The sequence below is a fragment of the Ruditapes philippinarum genome, unplaced genomic scaffold (genome assembly GCF_026571515.1).
Source record: "Ruditapes philippinarum isolate M1 unplaced genomic scaffold, ASM2657151v2 ctg1106_1_1_1_1, whole genome shotgun sequence".
Lineage (NCBI taxonomy): Eukaryota > Metazoa > Mollusca > Bivalvia > Venerida > Veneridae > Ruditapes > Ruditapes philippinarum.
Window position 1 is genome coordinate 148,383 of NW_026855119.1, and position 20,821 is coordinate 169,203.

General features: G+C 34.1%; 1 protein-coding gene across 2 annotated transcripts in view; it reads right to left on the minus strand.

Annotated features, from left to right (window-relative positions):
• LOC132742150 (transmembrane protein 47-like) overlaps positions 1-18,515 on the minus strand; it is a 40,270-nt gene extending 21,755 nt beyond the window's left edge. Inside the window, exons 1-3 of one of the 2 annotated variants that reach the window (XM_060730477.1) lie at positions 17,901-18,515; positions 4,956-5,118; positions 2,675-2,824 (exon numbers count right to left, since the gene is read on the minus strand). In XM_060730477.1, coding sequence (XP_060586460.1) covers positions 2,675-2,824; positions 4,956-5,118; positions 17,901-17,969 — 382 coding nt within the window. In that variant the 5' untranslated portion in view covers positions 17,970-18,515. The remainder of the gene's footprint in view (positions 1-2,674; positions 2,825-4,955; positions 5,119-17,900) is intronic. The other variant, XM_060730476.1, reaches the window with a different exon arrangement.
• Between the last annotated feature and the right edge of the window lie 2,306 nt (positions 18,516-20,821).

Consider the following 20,821-nt stretch of genomic DNA (forward strand, 5'->3'; position numbering starts at 1 on the left):
AGACCGGCCGGGGAATGTTTCTAATTTCTGTAGAACAGCTACGGATGACCACTAACATACTTAGTATCAAGCTTTATTTTGCTTCAATAATATTCACTTTATTGCGTCACTTCCTGTCTATTTTTACGAACGCGGTTCTATGAAAAGAAGTCTACTGTGAACAAGTATCAACTTTTGTTCTTCTATGAAAATCAACGCACAGAATTTTATGAAAAATCCAGCGTTTTCATTGGATGACGAATAAAGCTGGACACTAAACATTATCGACTGGTGTTAAGGCTACAAAAGCTAAATAAATATCAATATGATGTTTTATTAGCATAGCATATTAATAACTATGATAAAAGTCTTGATTTCGGTTGCTTAGTGTAGGATAACAATTATTTACTTTATTCTACTTTGTAATAGTTATCTAGATTAATAAATACTAATCAAATGACGCCATACATTAAAATATGAAATAAAACATTAATCTGTCGGTCATATTTAAGGATTACGAACCGTAATGAATCCGTAAATATTGACATATTTCGGTTATTATTGTAATTAACTTCTAGCCGTTATCGCTTTCTCTCAATATTGTTCACATTGCCTATCTTTATTGCCACATAAAATGGCATTTTCCATTGTGAAGTCATTATTGAAATAATATTTAAAAAAAATCAATATAGCGGCTCCCATACCAGTGGCGATAAGGGTCTGTAATCCTTAATATTATGTCGTTATTATACATTTTTGAGTACAATACTGAAATCTATTGTACGAGAACACAGCTATCAAGTCTATATTGGATGAAACGCTAACCGAGTCTGATAAAGGTACGAGTGTCTGCTTTGTTCCTTTACAAGACACGAAGGACACAGAATTTAGGAATGTTCACGAGTTGACATATAAAATTGACATATATAGTCTTATCAGTCAAATATGATAATTTTATGCTTCTGATTATGTAATGAACGTATTTCATGGAGTGCAAATTTTTATTCAAACAATTTGGTAACTTACAAGTGTCTCTTCTATAAAAAAGATAAATCTATCAGGATAGTCATTACTGACACATGACATTAGAAGAGAATGCTTCTTTAAAGATGCTGAATCAGCAAATTTACTTTTTATCTATTTTCCCCGATTATGATCTTTATCCTGGACAATAATTTCTTTTATTACTTAAGCCGGTGCTTGGGTGCTTGAATGATGTTGCACTTTTTATTACCTCTCATACTAGTCTCTGACTTACACTTTGTCCTTTAGGTTCTTTGGTATGCCTTTCCAAAATTATTTACTTTCTGTCACTTAATTTTAAAAATTACAAATCAGTCTACGACTATAACACTTTTTAATTTTAGTTTATTCGGTCTACCCTTCCAGAATTCTTTACTTTCTATCGCTGAATTTTCAAAATTTAAATTGAAGAGGTAAATCAAATGTTTTAATGGTTTTCGCATAAACTTCTTACGAGATCAAAGCAATCACGGATACATCTTTTTACAAGATTAAATGAGTACATTCTGTTGCTGATAGGGTGATGATGTTACAGTTAAATCTGTTCTCAGCTTTTGATTGTAAGCCAGAAATACATGCTGACAATATGTTCTCTATGTGTATTTTGTCAGTTACCTGGTTACAACAAGTAGATAACCTGCTGGCCTGATTTGTTAGATGTATTTTCAGTCTCGCATCATAATATATATCATTTATAATATGAGCCGCGCCACGACAAAACCAACGTAATGCGTTTGCGACCAGCATGGATCCAGACCAGCTTACCAACCCTATTACAAGTAGAGAAACTGATAGCAAACAGCATGGATCCTGATCAGACTGCGCGGATGCGCAGGCTGATCTGGATACATGCTGGTCGCAAACCCATTATGTTGGTTTTGTCGTGACGCGGCTCATTTATAATATGAGGTATATGTTCAAGCTAACGTTTAAAGCTGCATGCCTCCAGGCCCCAGATGAGCAAAATATTTCAAGAAAATCAACCTTCAGGAAAAATGTACTAAGATTTTAAGAGAAGTAAAACTATTCAAAATTCAAGAAATGATTTACGTTATATGAAATAATTTACTGGTTTTGCAGTATTTATCACCATATTTCTCACCCAAAGAAGGCTATCTTCGCATATTCTGACCTATGTTTTTGGTAATTTTCGTAGATTTTAAAATTTGCAATCCATAAATAAGTTTTTTTACGTAACAAGACATTCCTCTTTAATACATTTAAAACAGAACACAATTGGTCATATTCATTTAGTGACCTACTCAATATAGAAAACAATTCACTTTATTTACACCTACATGGACAAAAGAACTCCAATGGATATATTAACATTTAGAACTACAGGCACAAAAAGAACACACATATAAATAAAAACACATTTAGACCTACAAAACACAAACAAAAAAACACAAAAGGACGAAAAACATTAAGACATACAATTACAAAAGAACATATTAAATGGAATTAGAAAAAAACAACATTTAGACCTACAATAAATGGGTACAATATACATAGCACAAAAGAACATAAATGAATATATGAGCATTTAGACATACAAGCACAAAAGAAGACAAATGAATATGACAACATTTCGACATACAAGCACAAAATAACACAAATATTAATGGCGGCTGGTTTAATTTATAAATACAGAAATAAAAGATCCACTCACCTCCTAAGAAATAAATGAGCATAGCTACGAAGTAGCACCGGTATCTTGTCCTGAATTTCCCAGCATTAATTCCTATACAAACAACAACACTTGCACAAAAACACAAAATTAAACCTAATAAACATAGTCCTCGTGATGCCAACATCCAATCTGAAAATATAGAAAATAATTATAATATAATTACTGTTTATAACTAAAAATGAAAAGAATTATATTTAATATACATTTTCAGTCTTACATGTAAATCAATGTAATCGATGAGTTTTCATTAAAATAATACACAAATAAACAAAAATATATGAATTATATTTTAACGTATTATATTTTATTGGTTTAAACATATTTATTTTAGCTCGATTGCGAAACAAGTTCTTGCAACTTATATTAATCACTTTCGAGTCCGCTTCCTGGAACTATCCAGTACTGGTGTCATATGAAGAAACATTGTCGTGACCCGAGTAGAGCACGAACGCACGATCTCTGGGTTGAAAGGCTGACACTTGAAATAAATAATGAAAATGAATAATGGAATAATGGAAAGATCATCATGCATTGTAACTTATTAAAAATAATAATAATTAACAATAATTGAATTGTTGATGAAGTCTAATGGACTAGAGTTTAATGTAATTTTCATAACATTCTGCTTGATTTTTTTCTTTGAAAACATATAGATATTGGTTAGGTTTTAGTCGCACCATAACAGTAACGGCCATATTGCGACTTTGTAGTTTAACTGGTGGAGAAGAATCTCCGTTGCCTCTCCCTAGAGTAGAACCACCACATTGAGTAAGCCAGGTAGATACCTTCATCCAAAAGACCCTGGAGGGATTCGAACCTGCAGTGGTAAGGGACAAGTGGTTTGAGGTCAGTGATCTAAACAACTCTGCCACGGACGACCCGCAAATAATTTAAGTAATATCATTTTATACTGAACGTACAGTACTAACAACTCCCAATCTTTATTTCTAAATATTATTTCTTCTTGCATTTATGTTCTCGTTGCAAAATCTAATTATGACATATATTTATGAAATTGATAACCCTTCAACTGAATCAATACAAGTTGAGTACCAAACGTGTTTTGCGGGAAATGAACGTTTTAATTTCCGTACAAGAACGTCCCGATCATACGGGATATATCCGGAGTATGTTTAGTGAGACAAAACATTCCTGGTTTAATATCCGGTTGACTAATGGAGTGTAATATTAACATAAAACTGATAATTTTGACACGTTTGAAATACTAATGATCCGTGGAAGTCGGACATAAATTGCAGAACATTTTTGGAATGGCTTTCTTGGGAAAGAACGCGTGTTTTGCAGGATTTGGCATCTGCTTTCCAAAAATTTCTTGAATATCGAGTTTGCCATTCACTAACTGTACTGTTGGATATTAAGGAAATAAGTTTTTTTGTAGTTTCTGCTACCACATCTTTTATTTACTAAATTAAATTTACTAAACTTAAAATGAAATTTATTGCGTTCTCTTTTTTGTTTTAATCCAAAGTTTCAACTTATCTATAACTTAACTAACCTTGGTGGTCTCATCTGTTTGCCACACGATAATTGTTAGAATTCTTTTCATTTATTGGTTTCTTTATCTATCTATTTGAGCTTTTCAACTTGAGATCATGTAAACATTTCAATTTTTGATAAACATATCTGATAAAGAAATATTTCATTTTTTTATTCGTGCCAATACTTTTTTAAAATTTATTTTAATGTTGAACTTAAAGTGACAATACTCGGGAACATTAGAAATAAGGAGAACGTTTCGCAATAAGGAACGTTTTAATGCCGGATCGAGAAGCACTATTCCAAAGTAAAAGCTATACTAGTTATTCATGCGTGCTCATATAATTATGAATATCAACAGAAACAGGTTTTCCACAAAAACCGGTGTTGGAACTAGTATTATTACTGGTATAATATATTCATTTTGCGCTGCTATAGCTTATCATTGATGCAAAAAAACAAAGAAAAACATCAAAAGGTTGGTGTGTCAATTATAAAACAAATGTGCTTTGTCTGTTTGATTGGGTTTTGCGTCACACCGACACAGTATAGATCAAGCTTTACTGGTGGAGGAAGACCTCAGGCGCCCTTCTGTGCATTATTTCAAGCACGAACGAGCACTTGAGTAGAACCACCGACGTTCCGTAAGCTAGCTGGATAGTTTCCTCATATGCGAACCCAGAGCAGTGATGGGCAAGCGACTTTTACAACTCGACCACGGACGCCCCTAAGCAAATGTGCAATCAAGAGTCTAAGTATTTACCTGGCGGTTCTTCATTTGGAAAACAGTCTATCCTACCGGGTGTTACGATTACACATTCTTCCCATAAGCCCATTCTGACATCTCCTAAGTGTACCCATGTCGAGGCTCCAATGAACATTGTCATTACAATAAGGTTAATGAATCCAAGTAAAAGGGCGACAACCTGTTCAAAATAAAATATTAAAACAACATTAATATCAAATTAAGTAAACGATTCAGAAGCATTCCATCCATAAGAGTTAAGTCGACAGGCAAATCAAATAGGGTATGAAAATGTTTATAGTTTAAGTTTAGGGGAAATGGAATAACCATTAACCATATAAATACAAGGCACTAGTCGGCTTGTTCCCTTCAACAGACTGTGTTCTTGTATATCTTCGAAACAAAACAAACAAGATTTTAGTTTGCTATACCATATGATATCAACGTCTACATGTGGATAATAATGCAAGCAAATTAGCTAATATAGTGTCTGGGAGGTAGGATGTATGACCTTTGTGAAAGAAATTGTATACAATGCACCACAGACACTTGGGGTGTGGAGCTCAAAACGCCTTTAAAATCCAAATAAAATGCATATCTGTCAATCCCAGCACATGATCATATATATCAAAAAACTCAATATAAGCCGTTTTGAAAAAAAAATCATAATTGTGTTGAAATATGTTTTTTTTTCAAAACGGCTTTATATATTAAGTGTTTTATATATATGAACAGTACATGTCCTGGGATTGACAAATATGCATTTTATTTGGATTTTAAAGGCGTTTTGAGCTCCACACCCCAAGTGTCTGTGCAATGCACTTGATGCAAATATTCCATCCCCAAATTTCGTAACCACAAGCCAGTGCGTTTTTGTTGTTGTTTTGTTTTGTCTTGCTAGCTTCTCTAGCACTTTGTTTAAAGGCCTCAGAATCAGAAACATATATCGTTCTTTAGAAACGGAAAATATGAAATTTAAAACGTTTAAATAATCGGTTAAGAGCATGTTAGATGCATTTTCCAAAAGAAAGTAACGCTGAATGTCAAATTATTTGTCATAAAAGTAGCCAAATAATTATAAAAGAAGTAGTATTTTGACTTCCATACAAAATACTAACACAGTATAAATATACTTATTGCGAAAAGGTATTAGAAGCAAAAGATGGTTAAGATAATTGGCCAATTACTAACTGTTTGAAAACTATTACATAATATCAAAAATGAAAAGCTTTTGAGAAATAAAATTTAGCTTGCACTTCTGTGGCATAATGGGCCTTTGATTTACGATAAAGTAAACGTCTCTATTGGAAATCTTTCTTCTTTTGGTTCATTAACCATGATATACTTGACGATTTGAAGAAAAAAATAAAGATGAAAAAGAAGAAGAAGAAGAAGAAAGAAGGCCTCCTAGTAGAAAAAATAATAAATTATACTAAAAAGAAAAAGTTTCTTGCAACACACGGTGTCTTATTTTTCAGAACAGTCAATTAGTAGCAAACGATAATAATTCCAGCATTCTGGTTGTATGTCTGTTGTAATTAATCATCGTAAATGTGCTACAGACGACAAAATGTAGATATTTATCACCGTCTGTCGGAAACCAATCACCGGGAAACTGTCGGAAAAAAATCATAATATAGCTGATTCATGACATGTACATTGTACATGTACTTGATATTCTTGTGGTCTGGTAAAAGATTTGGCGTTTACTCGTTTCTAATGCTTTGCTAGATGTTGACAGTATTATTCCTAACTTGTTTATATACCAAGCATATTTATTTTTATTGTCCAAACGTGTTGATATTTTCCGTACATGTTTATCAATCAAAATGCACAAGTCTTAAAAAATCTCGTTTCACTATAAAAGTGCCTTACTAGAAACCAAGCATATCAACATTATAGTAATGAAAGATCTTATTTCCTTATTTCAAATTTTGGTAAGTTCATTGCCCATATCTATGAAGATATTTTGAGCTCTTTAATTCCATTTTTACTTTGCTTTAATAAACATAATTTTCTGACGTATAATTTATATATATTGTCCTAAATATAGCGTGATAACCCACAAATAGATATATAAGTAGCTCACTCAGTTTTCTAGACGTAAGTAGATATATCTTTATTTATCTTTTTTATATATTTTTTTCTCAATTAAAGAAATAATAATACAGCTGTGGAGTTTAATATTAGGTCAGCTATAGTGATTATTTCTTTGAACTGTATATAAATAACTATATACATGTATAGTTATGTTACGTTTATGGAATCTAGGATAAAAGACTGAAAAAAATGTTGCGGTCTTTGTTATTGCTTTTGTTGTTGTTGTTATTAGGAGTAGCAACATTAGTGTTATCATTATTATTCTTGTTTTTATTGTTGGTTTTGTTGTTGCTTTTTTTAAAATTAATTCCTGCTGTTGTCGTTGATGATGATAATGTTGTTGTTGTTGTTGTTGTTAGTGTTACTGTTGATGACGATGCTGTTGTTTTTATTTTTATTCCTGTTGTTGTTGATGATGATGCTGGTGGTGATGATGATGATGATGATGATGATGATGTTCTTTAAAGATACTAAAACTGGTAAAAAAAGCTTTTGTGTATGAAATTCGAACATGAGCAGCTGATATAAAAGACTGACCAGTTTCCGTAGTAACAACGAACAAATACCCAGTGACCATTAGAAACTCAAAACGACACTCACTCAAAAATCAGAACAACACATTCCACTATTTTCGAAGTTTCTACTTTAATACATATTCATCAGAAACGTTGTATTTATTTACATATATTTTACTTGTATAAATATTTCCTTACTTATCTAGATTCTAAATTTTAATTGTTTTTAATGTACTTATTTTTGTTTTGCTTCAATTGACTTTGTACATTTTATTTTTTTAAAGTAACTTTTACATTAAGGCGTTATTTTTCTTTTAGTTTCATTACTCGCTTTTCCTAATTATCGTACATGTAAATATGTATATATTGAGTTTTATCTATATTTTTCTATATTGACTGAGAATACACATTCAGTACGTATGTTACGTACAGTTAGTGCACTTTCCTATGTTTTAAAATGTTGCAAAGCATATAAAACATATAACGTTAATGACTCCGACTTCCCTTCGTGTCGTGCACGTCGCTCGGGGTGCATAGGTCACACAAGATGGGTGACATAGTTAGGTCACTTAGCTGGTGTGACCTAACCAAAGGCGAAGGGTGTGGCTCTACAAAGTGCTGCTGTCTCCAGGAAGAGGTGCCTTTCCTTCTATTGTCATCTGCGTTCAAGATGCGAAGAACTTGGTCCTAGGGAAGATCTCTACGACGAAAGACGGCTTGAGAAGACCTCCGTTGCGGCTCTATGATCAGCGACGTTGAAGGCGATTAAACTAAGTCCTCCGTGGCAGGCTCTACGACCAGCGACGTAACAGAGGCCGATAGTCTTGGACATATTGCATAGCCGGCGCCCAGTATAAATAAAACTAAAATCATCATCATAACGTTATTGATATCTGATTAAAAAAAATAAAGTTTCCTTTTAAAAGGAAAGGCTTGCACAGTTGTGCCTTCATCCAAACCCTTTACAATTGTTTTTATTTTTTATTTTTTTTTTTGGTTTCAATTTATTATCACAATTTTTTTTTGAATTACGGTATTTGTATATCATAAAGGGTTTATTTATTTTATTTTATTTTTTTTATTTTTTTTGAAAACCGAATATTTCTGTCAAAACGATTTGAAATCTATTCTCCATTGTATAAAACTAATAAAGAAAATGATCAATCGTAAAAATACTAACGTGATACTGAAGGAAAACAAGTGTGCACATTTCATTTCCCCTTTTTCACAGCGAAATCATTCCTTTGCTTCATAGACAAGTAATTGCACTAAAATACTTCGTTACGTGGTACCAATTAATAGGCATGTATCAACTATGTTACACGATCACAAATAGACGATGCGCTAGGTGGCAAGGTTAATGATATGCATGGGCTATTTTTAGATTACCTCACCAAGAAGTTGGATCTAAATATAACTCGATCTTTGAAGACGGAATACTACTACAGACTGCAGTCACCATTCTCTATTGTATAAACTAATACAGACAAAAAACAATTATAAAATAAACTTTTGCGTCTTGAAAAACAATTGAAACGGAACAATTTCGTTTATAATTTATTACGGTTTAAACCGATAAATCAAGTAAAAATAGAAATCCTATTTATATAAACAAACTGGGATTACCGAAGTAACTAATATAGCTTAGATTTCCGTAATATTACTTCGTCTGATTCCGCAGTATGACGGAATCGCCCGAATTGTCACGATTGCAATCGGAACTACATCGGCTATTATCATTAATCCAAAGAGTGACGGAAAAGGCCGAAAAGTTGCGATTGGCACGATTGCAGTTGGTTTCCCGTTCAATCATGCACCAACAGATGTAAGCAGGAAACCACCTAACCGGAACAAGTTTTCCATATGAAATGGCTTGCAGCCGTGGCTGCAAGCCAACAATAGAAGTCACGTGATACAATTGAAAACAAAATGGCGGTGTCATATTTCCTGTTCCAGGTGATATTAATCAATCAAATCATCGTATTTATATAAAGAAAACGCTTATCATTATCTCGTTTACAATTTCTCTCAACAGATGTTACTACTTGTTTGTATTAAACCCGACGCGTGTGTTCTCGGTGTCAGCATAATTAATTGATAAGAGAAACGTACATCATGTTGTATATTGATATCATAAATAGAGTACTTTGTGAGCAAAACATGTCATGTTATATTATTTGGGCTTGAAAATTACGTAACATACAAAGGAAGTTTTTTCTTTCTTTAATTTCTTTGGGAATTTTTGTGCAGAAAGTAGCTCTCAAATGGGTAATCAGTCTACTGCTAGCATTCTAAGTTGCTGCTTACACTCTATGTTTCCGTTGACACTCTACGTTACCGCGGACACAATGTTGCTGTTGCAAATGAAACTCTATCTTGCCACAGACACTCTATGTTGCCGCTGACGTTCCATGCTGTCGCTATCACTAAATGTCTCTGCTGACTTTCTATATTGACGCTTACGTTCTATATATTCCCGCTGACACTATGTTGCCTTTGGCACTATGTTGCTGCTGACATTCTATGTTGTCGTTGACAGTTTATGTTGCCGCTGACATTTTATGTTGCTACAGACACTCATTATTTCCGCTGACACTTAACGTTGCCTCTGACACTCTATGTTGCTGCTGACATTCTATATTGTCGCTTACGTTCTATAATACCGCTGACACTTTATGTTGCTGCTGACACTCTATGCATCCGCTGACACTGTATGTTGCCGCTGACAGTCTATGATGTCGCTGAAATCTATGTTGCCGCTGACACTGTATGTTGCCGCTGACAGTCTATGATGTCGCTGAAATCTATGTTGCCGCTGACACTGTATGTTGCTGCTGACATTCTATATTGCCGCTTACGTTCTATAATACCGCTGACACTTTATGTTGCCTCTAACACTCTATGCATCCGCTGACACTGTATGTTGCCGCTGACAGTCTATGATGTCGCTGAAATCTATGTTGCCGCTGACACTGTATGTTGTCGCTGACACTGTATGTTGCTGCTGACTTTCTATGTTGCCACTGACACTCTATGTTGTCGCTGACACTGTGTTTTTCCGCTAACACTCGGTGTTTTCCGCTGACACTCTATGTTACCGCTGACACTTTATCTTTATGTTTCTGCAGGCATTCTATTGGAAAATGCCATACTGATAATCAGTAAAAGAGGCCATCACTTATTGTTAAAAACACTCATTAAGAAAACTTTTTATGTCCATTTAGAAACATCAAGACAATAAGATGTAGGGCAAATACATTGATTGAAGTCCCTGCATTATAACAATGCCTTTAATACGAAAACGTCTTAGGGACAATATCTTAATTATACATTGAAAATGTCAACGTACTTATACTAGTTTCTTAAAAGCTAATTCATGTTCAGAGAAAGATGTGATTGCATTTTATAATATATTTTTAATGAAAAGAGAAAAGCTCTAAGACCTAACAATAAAAAGAAGATGTATTCGCCAAGTAAAAAACATAGAACTGTAATTAGAAAGAATTCTTAAGAAACTCTTCATCAATTGTTCAGACTCATGTTGTAGAAACATTTGATCAATAGACGCTTTTGATGTTTGTTAATTACGCGAAGTCTCGCGATTTTACGTAAAAAAGTGCAAGCATGCATTTTTACACTCACATATATATGTATAACAAGGAACAAGCCGTCAGAGAGTTTTAAGTTATTATACTTTCTCATGAAATAGTCTAATTTCTTAACGAAAATAAGAGACGTGTCTGAATTAAGCCGTGCCCTTCAAATAATCTATTCTTATGGAACGCCTGGACTGTCTTATGTGTAGAATAACTGATATACATGGTTAAATGTCATTCTGTTGAGTCCGAGATACAATATGCTGGGTCAAAATCCCAATATACTGGGTGAAAATCCAAATGCGCTCAGTTATTGAAGTGTAATGTTGTGTGCTGATTACATTTTATTCAGTCAAGTCAATGTATTGTCGGGTGCATTAGTCGTTCTGTTCAGTTCTTAAAACAAACAGGCATGTGGTAACACAATTATGTTGAGTTAAAAAGATATGTTGTAGGGTGTGACAGTTGTTATGTTCGGTTAAAATAGCTCTTCTCATCATGTTCAACCATGAAAATCAACAGTTGAGAGGTGCTATCATTTCGTTTGGCTGAGGCAGTGTATTATTGGGTGATACTTTTATTATTTTCAGTTGCAATGACATGCTGTTGGGTGCTTTATTCAGACTGTTCAGTCGTGAAATAGAACTGTTGAATAGTACTATCATTATGTTCAGTTCAGATGATATACTGTTCGGTGCAGAGGTCATTATGTTCAGTAGTGAACACAAACTGTTGTGTGATACTATCATTATGTTCAGTTCAGATGATATACTGTTCGGTGCAGAGGTCATTATGTTCAGTAGTGAACACAAACTGTTGTGTGATACTATCATTATGTTCAGTTCAGATGATATACTGTTCGGTGCAGAGGTCATTCTGTTCAGTAGTGAACACAAACTGTTGTATGATACCGTCATTATGTTCAGTTCAGATGATATACTATTCGGTGAAGAGTTCATTATGTTCAGTAGTGAACACAAAATGTTGTGTGATACCGTTATTATGTTCAGTTCAGATGATATACTGTTCGGTGCAGAGGTCATTATATTCAGTAGTGAACACAAACTGTTGTGTGATACCGTCATTATGTTCAGTTTAGATGATATACTGTTCGGTGCAGAGGTCATTATGTTCAGTTCAGATGATGTACTGTTCGGTGCAGAGGTCATTATATTCAGTAGTGAACACAAACTGTTGTGTGATACCGTCATTATGTTCAGTTCAGATGATATACTGTTCGGTGCAGAGGTCATTATGTTCAGTTCAGATGATGTACTGTTCGGTGCAGAGGTCATTATGTTCAGAAGTGAACACAAACTGTTGTGTGATACCGTCATTATGTTCAGTTCAGATGATATACTGTTCGGTGCAGAAGTCATTATGTTCAGTAGTGAACACAAACTGTTGTGTGATACTATCATTATGTTCAGTTTAGATGATATCCTGTTTGGTGCAAAGGTCATTACGTTCAGTTGTGAAGACAAACTTTGGTGTGATACCGTCATTATGTTCAGTTCAGATAATATACTGTTCGGTGCACAAGTCATTTGACAATGCGCTGAGTGGTCATACAATTATGTTGGGTTCATTCGGATATCTTCGCGTCAAACAAGATGGCGGGCGGGAGCAACTAATTTCCATAGGTCATGTCGAGGCTAATGACCACTAAATTGCCAAAACATTTTTTTTCCCCTTAAATACCATCGGCAGCTTAAAACGTTATTTCCATCAATTGGACAGATCGTATGACATATTTAATACCCAATAACAGACCCAATGGGTATTTTATCAAGTTAATTTATGACTATACTATACTGTTACATTCATAATGGGCACAGTATATAAAACTTAAAATATGGGCAAGGGTAGCGTGTTCAAGTCACACCTGACCACCGTAAATAAAACTTAAAATATATGTGTTGGTAACTTTTTAGACATGATGTGTGATGTGTGACTCAAATAGGGTTCCCTTACTTGTATATGATGTTTTATATTTTAAATTCCGTTTGCTGTGTCCATTTGTGACTCTTATAGGTTACCAAACAGATCAATTTTAAGTTTTATTTACGGTGGTCATGTGTGACTTTAACAGGCTACCCTTACCCATATTTTAAGTTTTATATACGTTACCCATTATGACTGTAACAGTATAGTTTAGTCACGAATTAACTAAATAAAATACCCATTGGGTATTTAAAAGTCCAATTTATGAAAATAACGTTCTTAAGCCCCCGATGATATTTACGGGGAAGAAAATTGTTTTGGCAATTTAGTGGTCATTAGCCTCGACGTGACCTATGGAAATTAGTCGCTCCCATCTTGTTGTCCGAAAATATCCGAATGAACCCAACATAATTGTGGTATCACACAACAGTTTGTGTTCACTATTGAACATAATGACCTCAGCACCGAACAGTTTATCATCTGAACTGAACATAATGATAGTACCAAAAACCACTGAACATAACGACCTTTGCACCGAACAACACAATGACTTGACTGAAGAAGATATAATCAGCACACAAGATAATGATAGTACCATTTAACAGTTCTATTTCACGACTGAACAGAAGGAATAAAGCACCCAACAGCATGTCATTTCAACTGAAAATAATAAGAGTATCACCCAATAATACACTGCCTCAACCAAACAAAATGATAGTACCACTCAACTGTTTATTTCCATGGTTGAGCATGATGAGAAGAGCACCAAACAGCATATTATTATAACCGAACATAATAACTGTAACACCCTACAACATATCTTTTTAACTTAACATTATTGTGTTACCACATGCCTGTTTGTTTTAAGAACTGAACATATTGACTTATGCACCCGATAATACATTGACTTGACTGAATAAAATACAGTCAGCACACAACATAGCACTTCAATAACTGAACACAATAGGATTTCCACCCAGCATTTTGTATCTCGGACTCAACAGAAAGACATTTAACCATGTATATCATTCATTCTTAACATAAGACAGTCCAGGCGTTCCATATATTCTGCTCATAAAGAACGCGAGTGGAGACCAACGATGGTGAGTAACACACACGGAAAGCGGTCCACACAATAGCAAGCCCCATAAACCTATTGGAAAGACGCCTTTTTTTGGCATTTTCAGTAAAACTTCGGATTATGAGTATGGTAAAATTGGCGGGCTTTTCCGATTGAGCTATTGGTCATCGTACAGGAAACGAGATAACAAATTTCGGGGATAGAGGTTTAATTCATGGTAGGGATTCAATTCAATGCGGGGGGAGAGTCATGAATTATACTTTAATACTTAATATGCAAAGACTCCAGTCTTGTTTAAGTACGTCGTGTGGTTTCGACGAAAATGACCCGAGATTACAATTTATGCACGTCGGAAAACACCGGCCAAGTTTCGATAAATGTTTTTTTCTTATATTTCTATCTATAAAGCATTTCCAAAGAAAAGTGCGAAATTAAAAGTAACATGACAGTTTTAAATAAGTGAAGGACTGTTTTTGTTAAGCGACTCGGGCATCTGTTCAAGACGTTTGGTTAAAGAAAGAGATGAAGAAAACCCTTCTTTCAAGACATAATATGACATATAACCATATGACATATAACCGTATGACATATAATCACCGCATGACATGCATGTGGTTAATTATATAATTGATTAACAAAATGCCACAGCTGAAGCCAATTTCTTATCATATTGCATAGATAACTAAACCTCAATGACTAATAACTGATCTTTGCAGACGCGATGGACACGTGAGTTAGTTCTCAGGAATGTTTGAACACGTGCTTTTTACGAATACATATTCATTACTTTAATTATCCGTACTTAATTTCCATATCTAAGAACATGAAAACAATTGTACTGTAAAATTTATACTAAAATACGTTGTCTATATTCAATCGGCTTTGTAACATAGAACCTTATACGATATCATAGATGCATCTTAACTCTTGTATCAAATTATTCAATAATTCAACATAAAGTTGCTGTGGTATTCTATTCTTTATATTGATCTAAAATTACATATAATTGAGCCGCGTCACGACAAAACCTACATAATGGCTTTGCGACCAGCATGGATCCAGACCAGCCTGCGCATCCGCGCAGTCTGATCAGGATCCATGCTGTTCGCTATCAGTTTCTCTACTTGTAATAGGGTTTGTAAGCGAACAGCATGGATACTGATCAGACTGCGCGGCTGCGCAGTCTGGTCTGGATCCATGCTGGTCGCAAACGCATTACGTTGGTTTTGTCGTGACGCGTCTCATATAAGATCATTGTGATATTTGTATATAGATCTATTTATTGTAAAATCGTTCCCATTTGTATGACGATGTATACCTCTGCACATACTTGTACAATATGAAAATAAAATATATTTCATGTTCTATTCTGTTCTGTAACTGACCAACATTTAGTTTAAGTTGGGTTTAATTGACACTGGGAATCGAAAGCTTGATATGTAAACAGCAGCAATTCTCATTGATTAGTGCATGATAAAAGTAACATATTTCAAAGGTCAGATCTTTTGTATGTAACGTATGTAATAGGTAACATGTTTTGCATGTAGATATGAACGTATGAAAATGTACAAATCTTATAGATTTATACAGAGCTTTTGGTTTTTGTTTTCATATCGTGATCATTTTAGCACAAGGATTTTTGTTCATAAGTTTTATGCATGTGCAGTTGATGATGAAATCTATTCTTGCTTAAAAACGTTTTTTTTTTTTTTTTTTTTTTTTTTTTTTTTTTGATCCACGAGTGCAAGATCCAAAGAAATTTCACTCCAATCATTTTGCGTTACATTATTTGAATTTTTCTTTTATTGCATTTATAAACAATTCACGAATAGAATAATTCACGAAAATGTCCTTTGTGAAAAAAACACGAAATTTTGTTCCCACGAAATTAAGGAGTTTACAGTACATATTGTACAGGTGAAGACATTTCTAAGAGAGGTATATGTGAATTATTAACCTAGTTCAAAGCAGCTTGAGTATATTATCGTATTAAAGACAACTCATCAACAGCTCTACTTAAGTAGACACACTGTAATAACGGATAATTCTTAGCATAGTTATTATAGTGTTTGTACATTAAAGGCCCTAGTCGTGTTTTTAAAGTAATGGTGAATGTACATAAATATATAAAACATTAAAATCTTTCTACGACAATATTAATTCCATAAGAAACAACGCGGTCGCCACATGTCACAATAAGCCAATATTTATTATTTACACACCGGGTGACAAAATGGCGCTAAAATAATCATATTATGTGCCAAACTATACAAAAATAGACTTACACCTTTTGTATTTGTGTCAAACTGTGTCCATAATTAAAAAAATATATGTTGTTTTCCCCCTAGGTTTTATGTGATATTGACCATGCACTGTAATGTCAAAAAATGGCGTCTTTTCCAGATATACTGGTGGAGGAAGACTTCACGTGCCACTCCGTCGATTTATTTCAGGCACGAGTCACTGGCGGAATTCGGAACGTGAGGGATATGTAGTTTAAAGACAAAAATAGTAACTTCAAACATAGCCTATGGAGCTTTTAGATAATTATAAATTTCTCAAACTTTTAGATTTCATTATGAATTTTTCAAAATCTCAAACTCTTAAGTGTATTCTCATAACGACTGTTTTTGTCTCGAAACTTTGACGTTTTATATGGACACATGTTTTAAAAATTTCTAAAACTCTTAGTGTGTTCCTATCACAGATTGATTCCATTTTTTTTCGAACCTTTGATGTTTCATTATATGGACGCATGTTTTGTTGTTGTTGTTTTTGTACCGTGGGTGTCTTAATCGGATTAGTATGGTACTAATAACCCAATCCTTCATGTTTCTATAGCAATGCAAAACTAAAAAGAGGTTTTATGCGCAGGCACTCGCTTTTTCACGTTCTACATATATATAATATATTTTTAAATTAATATTATATATTTTTAAATTTTTTTATAATATAATATTATTATTATAATATATAAAAATTATATTATATAATATATTAGCCCTATTTTCTCCAGGTATTTTTGTTCCATCACATATGTATGTCGACCATGAATGATCATTTACGTATTTTGGTCATGCATGGTTTGGTTTTTTTAAAATAATTTTCGGCCCATTTTAGTAATTTTTAAAAAAAACATTTGGGCATGAAAATTTAGTTTAGCCAATTTGACGCCGTTTTATTTGTCTTTCTCCAAGCCACGTTTGTCTTTTTGCCACATTAAAATTTAGTTTTTTAACCACTGGTGAAATTTCTAGTCACGTTTGATTTATTTCAGCTATATTTGGACCATTATGTTGGTTCTAGCCCTCAATACTTTTGCTATGTTCAATATTCACGTATGTTCAATATTCACGTAAAATGTTCACCAGTTTAACATCATTATTTACATTGTCACCGCAGATCTTCGTAATGAACGCTCTAAGATTTCGAACTTCCACACAAATCTCCAGAGTTTATTCTTTACATGCTTATACATGAATCTTTAAGCGCACGTGAATCATCTGCTGTCTTGTAAAGATCGTGCCATGCTAGCCGGAATGCACAGTCCGGTAGATGATTCCATCATAACCGGTTACACAAATAGCACGTGACCAGTATTATCTCGTGCACATTCTGAACTTAGTGATCAATAATAAAGGTCTCTTCGTATCTTCTGTTACAGTTTCATTAAAACGTTTATGTTTATAATTACAACAAAATGCAATAATGCTAAAGGATTTCTTACCTTGTATGGACGTACAACCATCACTGCTTCTATGGAAGCGGTGGGTGCCATCTTCTCCGTATCACTCATTTTTATCGTCTGCTGCTGTAACTTAAACCCGCCGATTAAATATTAACAATCACTTCACAAAACTACACTTTAAAATTCCAAGCACTGGTAACAACGAAAACAATCCTCTTCCAAGAATATTGGTAATCAAATATTAACTTTGTAAATTAATCCAGTCAATCTAAATCAAGAAAATAAAAATAGATTTCTCTTTCTTTACAAAATACGCGCAATGCTTACATTTTTATTTACACTTGGCATAGATTTATATACATTCAAGATTAACTGTAAAAATCCATTGTTGCTATATATAAATAAATATTATACACGAATATAGAGAGTCAATAAGCCCGGTGAAAAGACCGACTTATTACTGAAGAAAATCTATATATCATACATTCAAGCACTATGCTCCCGAGTAAAGACTACGGTATCGGCAGATCTCAATTCGATGATACCTTCTGGTTCTAATTAGCACCTATATCATGTATATATAGCGGTTTAGATAATAATAGACCCCGCGTTCCTGTACAGTAATCAACCAGGGTTTGCTCGTTATTAGAAAGAACGAATTCTGGCATACCGCTGTGCATATATCATACACAATAATAGTTCTACTATAATAAATAAATGTAAAAGATAGACAGCATTCTAACTACAACACTGATTTCATTACATAGGCTGTATGTTATTAGAAAAATATCCTCCTCGCGCGCATGTGTGGAAATAGGTTTTTCTCATTAGATCAGATGAGAAAAACAAAGGTATCGTTAAATTATTTTTCAACGAATAATGAAATAGCTTTACTGAATGAAAACTCTGCTATCTAACTGTAACAGTACCTTGAAATATATTCCGAAAATTACATGAAAAAAATTCCATGGATATCTCGTTAACTTAATAACTCAAAGGCCAATAAAAGTCAAAGAATTTATAACTCGATCTACCATAGCTTATTTGCGCTTTTACACTTTGTTTTAACAGGAATAATTTATGTATAGATCTGATTTAAAAACACTAGAGTTATTAAATGTTATTGATCCAGATACATGTAGTTTTTCATTGACACAGTAACGAAAGCATTTATGCATTTATGCATACAAAAAAAAAATATTTTCCCCCGGAGCGAGATGAAAATATTGAAATATCCGTTGCCTTGTTCGTGTTTACCATGCACATTAACTAAAGCCAGATGCTGCAGCAGTATTCAATAATAAATTAACATAAGTATGACATTTAATAGCTTTAGCTTTGTTTTAAAGGCACATGACGCCTTGATTTATGTTGTGATGCACAAAAATACATATGCAAACGAGATGATCGGCACAATGAAAAATGTCCTGTGACTTTAGGTCAAAGCCTGATTTTTCATTGTATCAAACATATCTATAACATATTTCGTAATTTTAATGTATATTTTGTAAAATTTAATTAACTGTGCGTTCTCCACCCCACCTGCACAACTTCGCCACACGCACGTTCAATGTTTATAAATAACTGAGTAAAAAATCTGTAACTCGAGAAAATTGTATAATTGCGGAAAATGGGCGCACACATAACCTTCGGCCGATGGCAGACTGATAGTGTGACTTCTCTTTTAATAAATACCAGATACCGGGATCTCCGTTCAGTCCATAGGTGAAAAATGCCCAGGTTGCTTTTAAAACGTTTATCAAACTTTACAAGTTGATAAACCGACATTTGATTCATTTTATCTTTCAGCCGATGTTTTTAGCAATCCGGACCTCTTGGTTAAGGGATCTGCTCCTAAACCCAAGGGCCACGGGATCGAATCCTATATAATATAATGGTCACGAACATCTTTCCTTCTACACTAATTTAAAAATGTTTAGTCCAAGCAAGCGGACGCAGAGTTGAAAATTACTTTGCAGCAGACAACATAAAAGTTAATTTAAGGCAGATGCACGCGTATTTTATCGAACGCTTGAATTATTTATTTTCTTCAATATATATAAAATCAGATATATTATAAGCATTCATTCTTGTCTATACAACGGGCGAATGTTTATCGACAGAAGTTTTAGATCTATCATAGCAACGTAACATCGGAAACTCGAGTAATAAAAACGGATGCTATACTACAGAAGCTAATTTCGTAATTTGTTACTAATATGTTTTAATCAGCGCGCGTGTTTTACTTGAACGATATATGAGCCGCGTCACGACAAAACCAACATAATGGGTTTGCAATCAGCATGGATCCAGACCAGCCTGCGCATCCGCGCAGTCTGATCAGGATCCATGCTGTTCGCTATCAGTTTCTCTACTTGTTATAGGGTTTGTAAGCGAACAGCATGGATCCTGATCAGACTGCGCGGATGCGCAGGCTGGTCTGGATCCATGCTGGTCGCAAACGCATTACGTTGGTTTTGTCATGACGCGGCTAATATATATATCCATTAAGCTTGAGACAAACGGCAGGAAGCCAAGTTGTCGGCTCGATTCGTTATTCCAAAATCAATGTTTAGTAATATTAGTATTTATTTGCAAACGACTGGAGTAATCAGCGGGGGCGTTTTCTGGTAAATTAGAAATTTACGTGAGGAAAAAAGGACATTATTTTTATAATTATTTTTTATAACTTGTAATTGAGAAGACAAAATGATATAAATGATACGAAACACGAGATTTCCGTTTATCATTTTACAATGCTTGATAAATATCTAAAAAAGGAAATGTTTTTGCAGACGACACTGACTTTGTTGTTGTTGTTATCCAACTATGCAACCGACAATACATGTACATCTTAACATACAGGGAAAAAGTGGCATGTCATTGCTGCCGCTCCCACGTACTGACCCCCCGTTCAGACCCCTCCCCTTGTACAGACCCCGTGCAGCAAAACCGCAGTG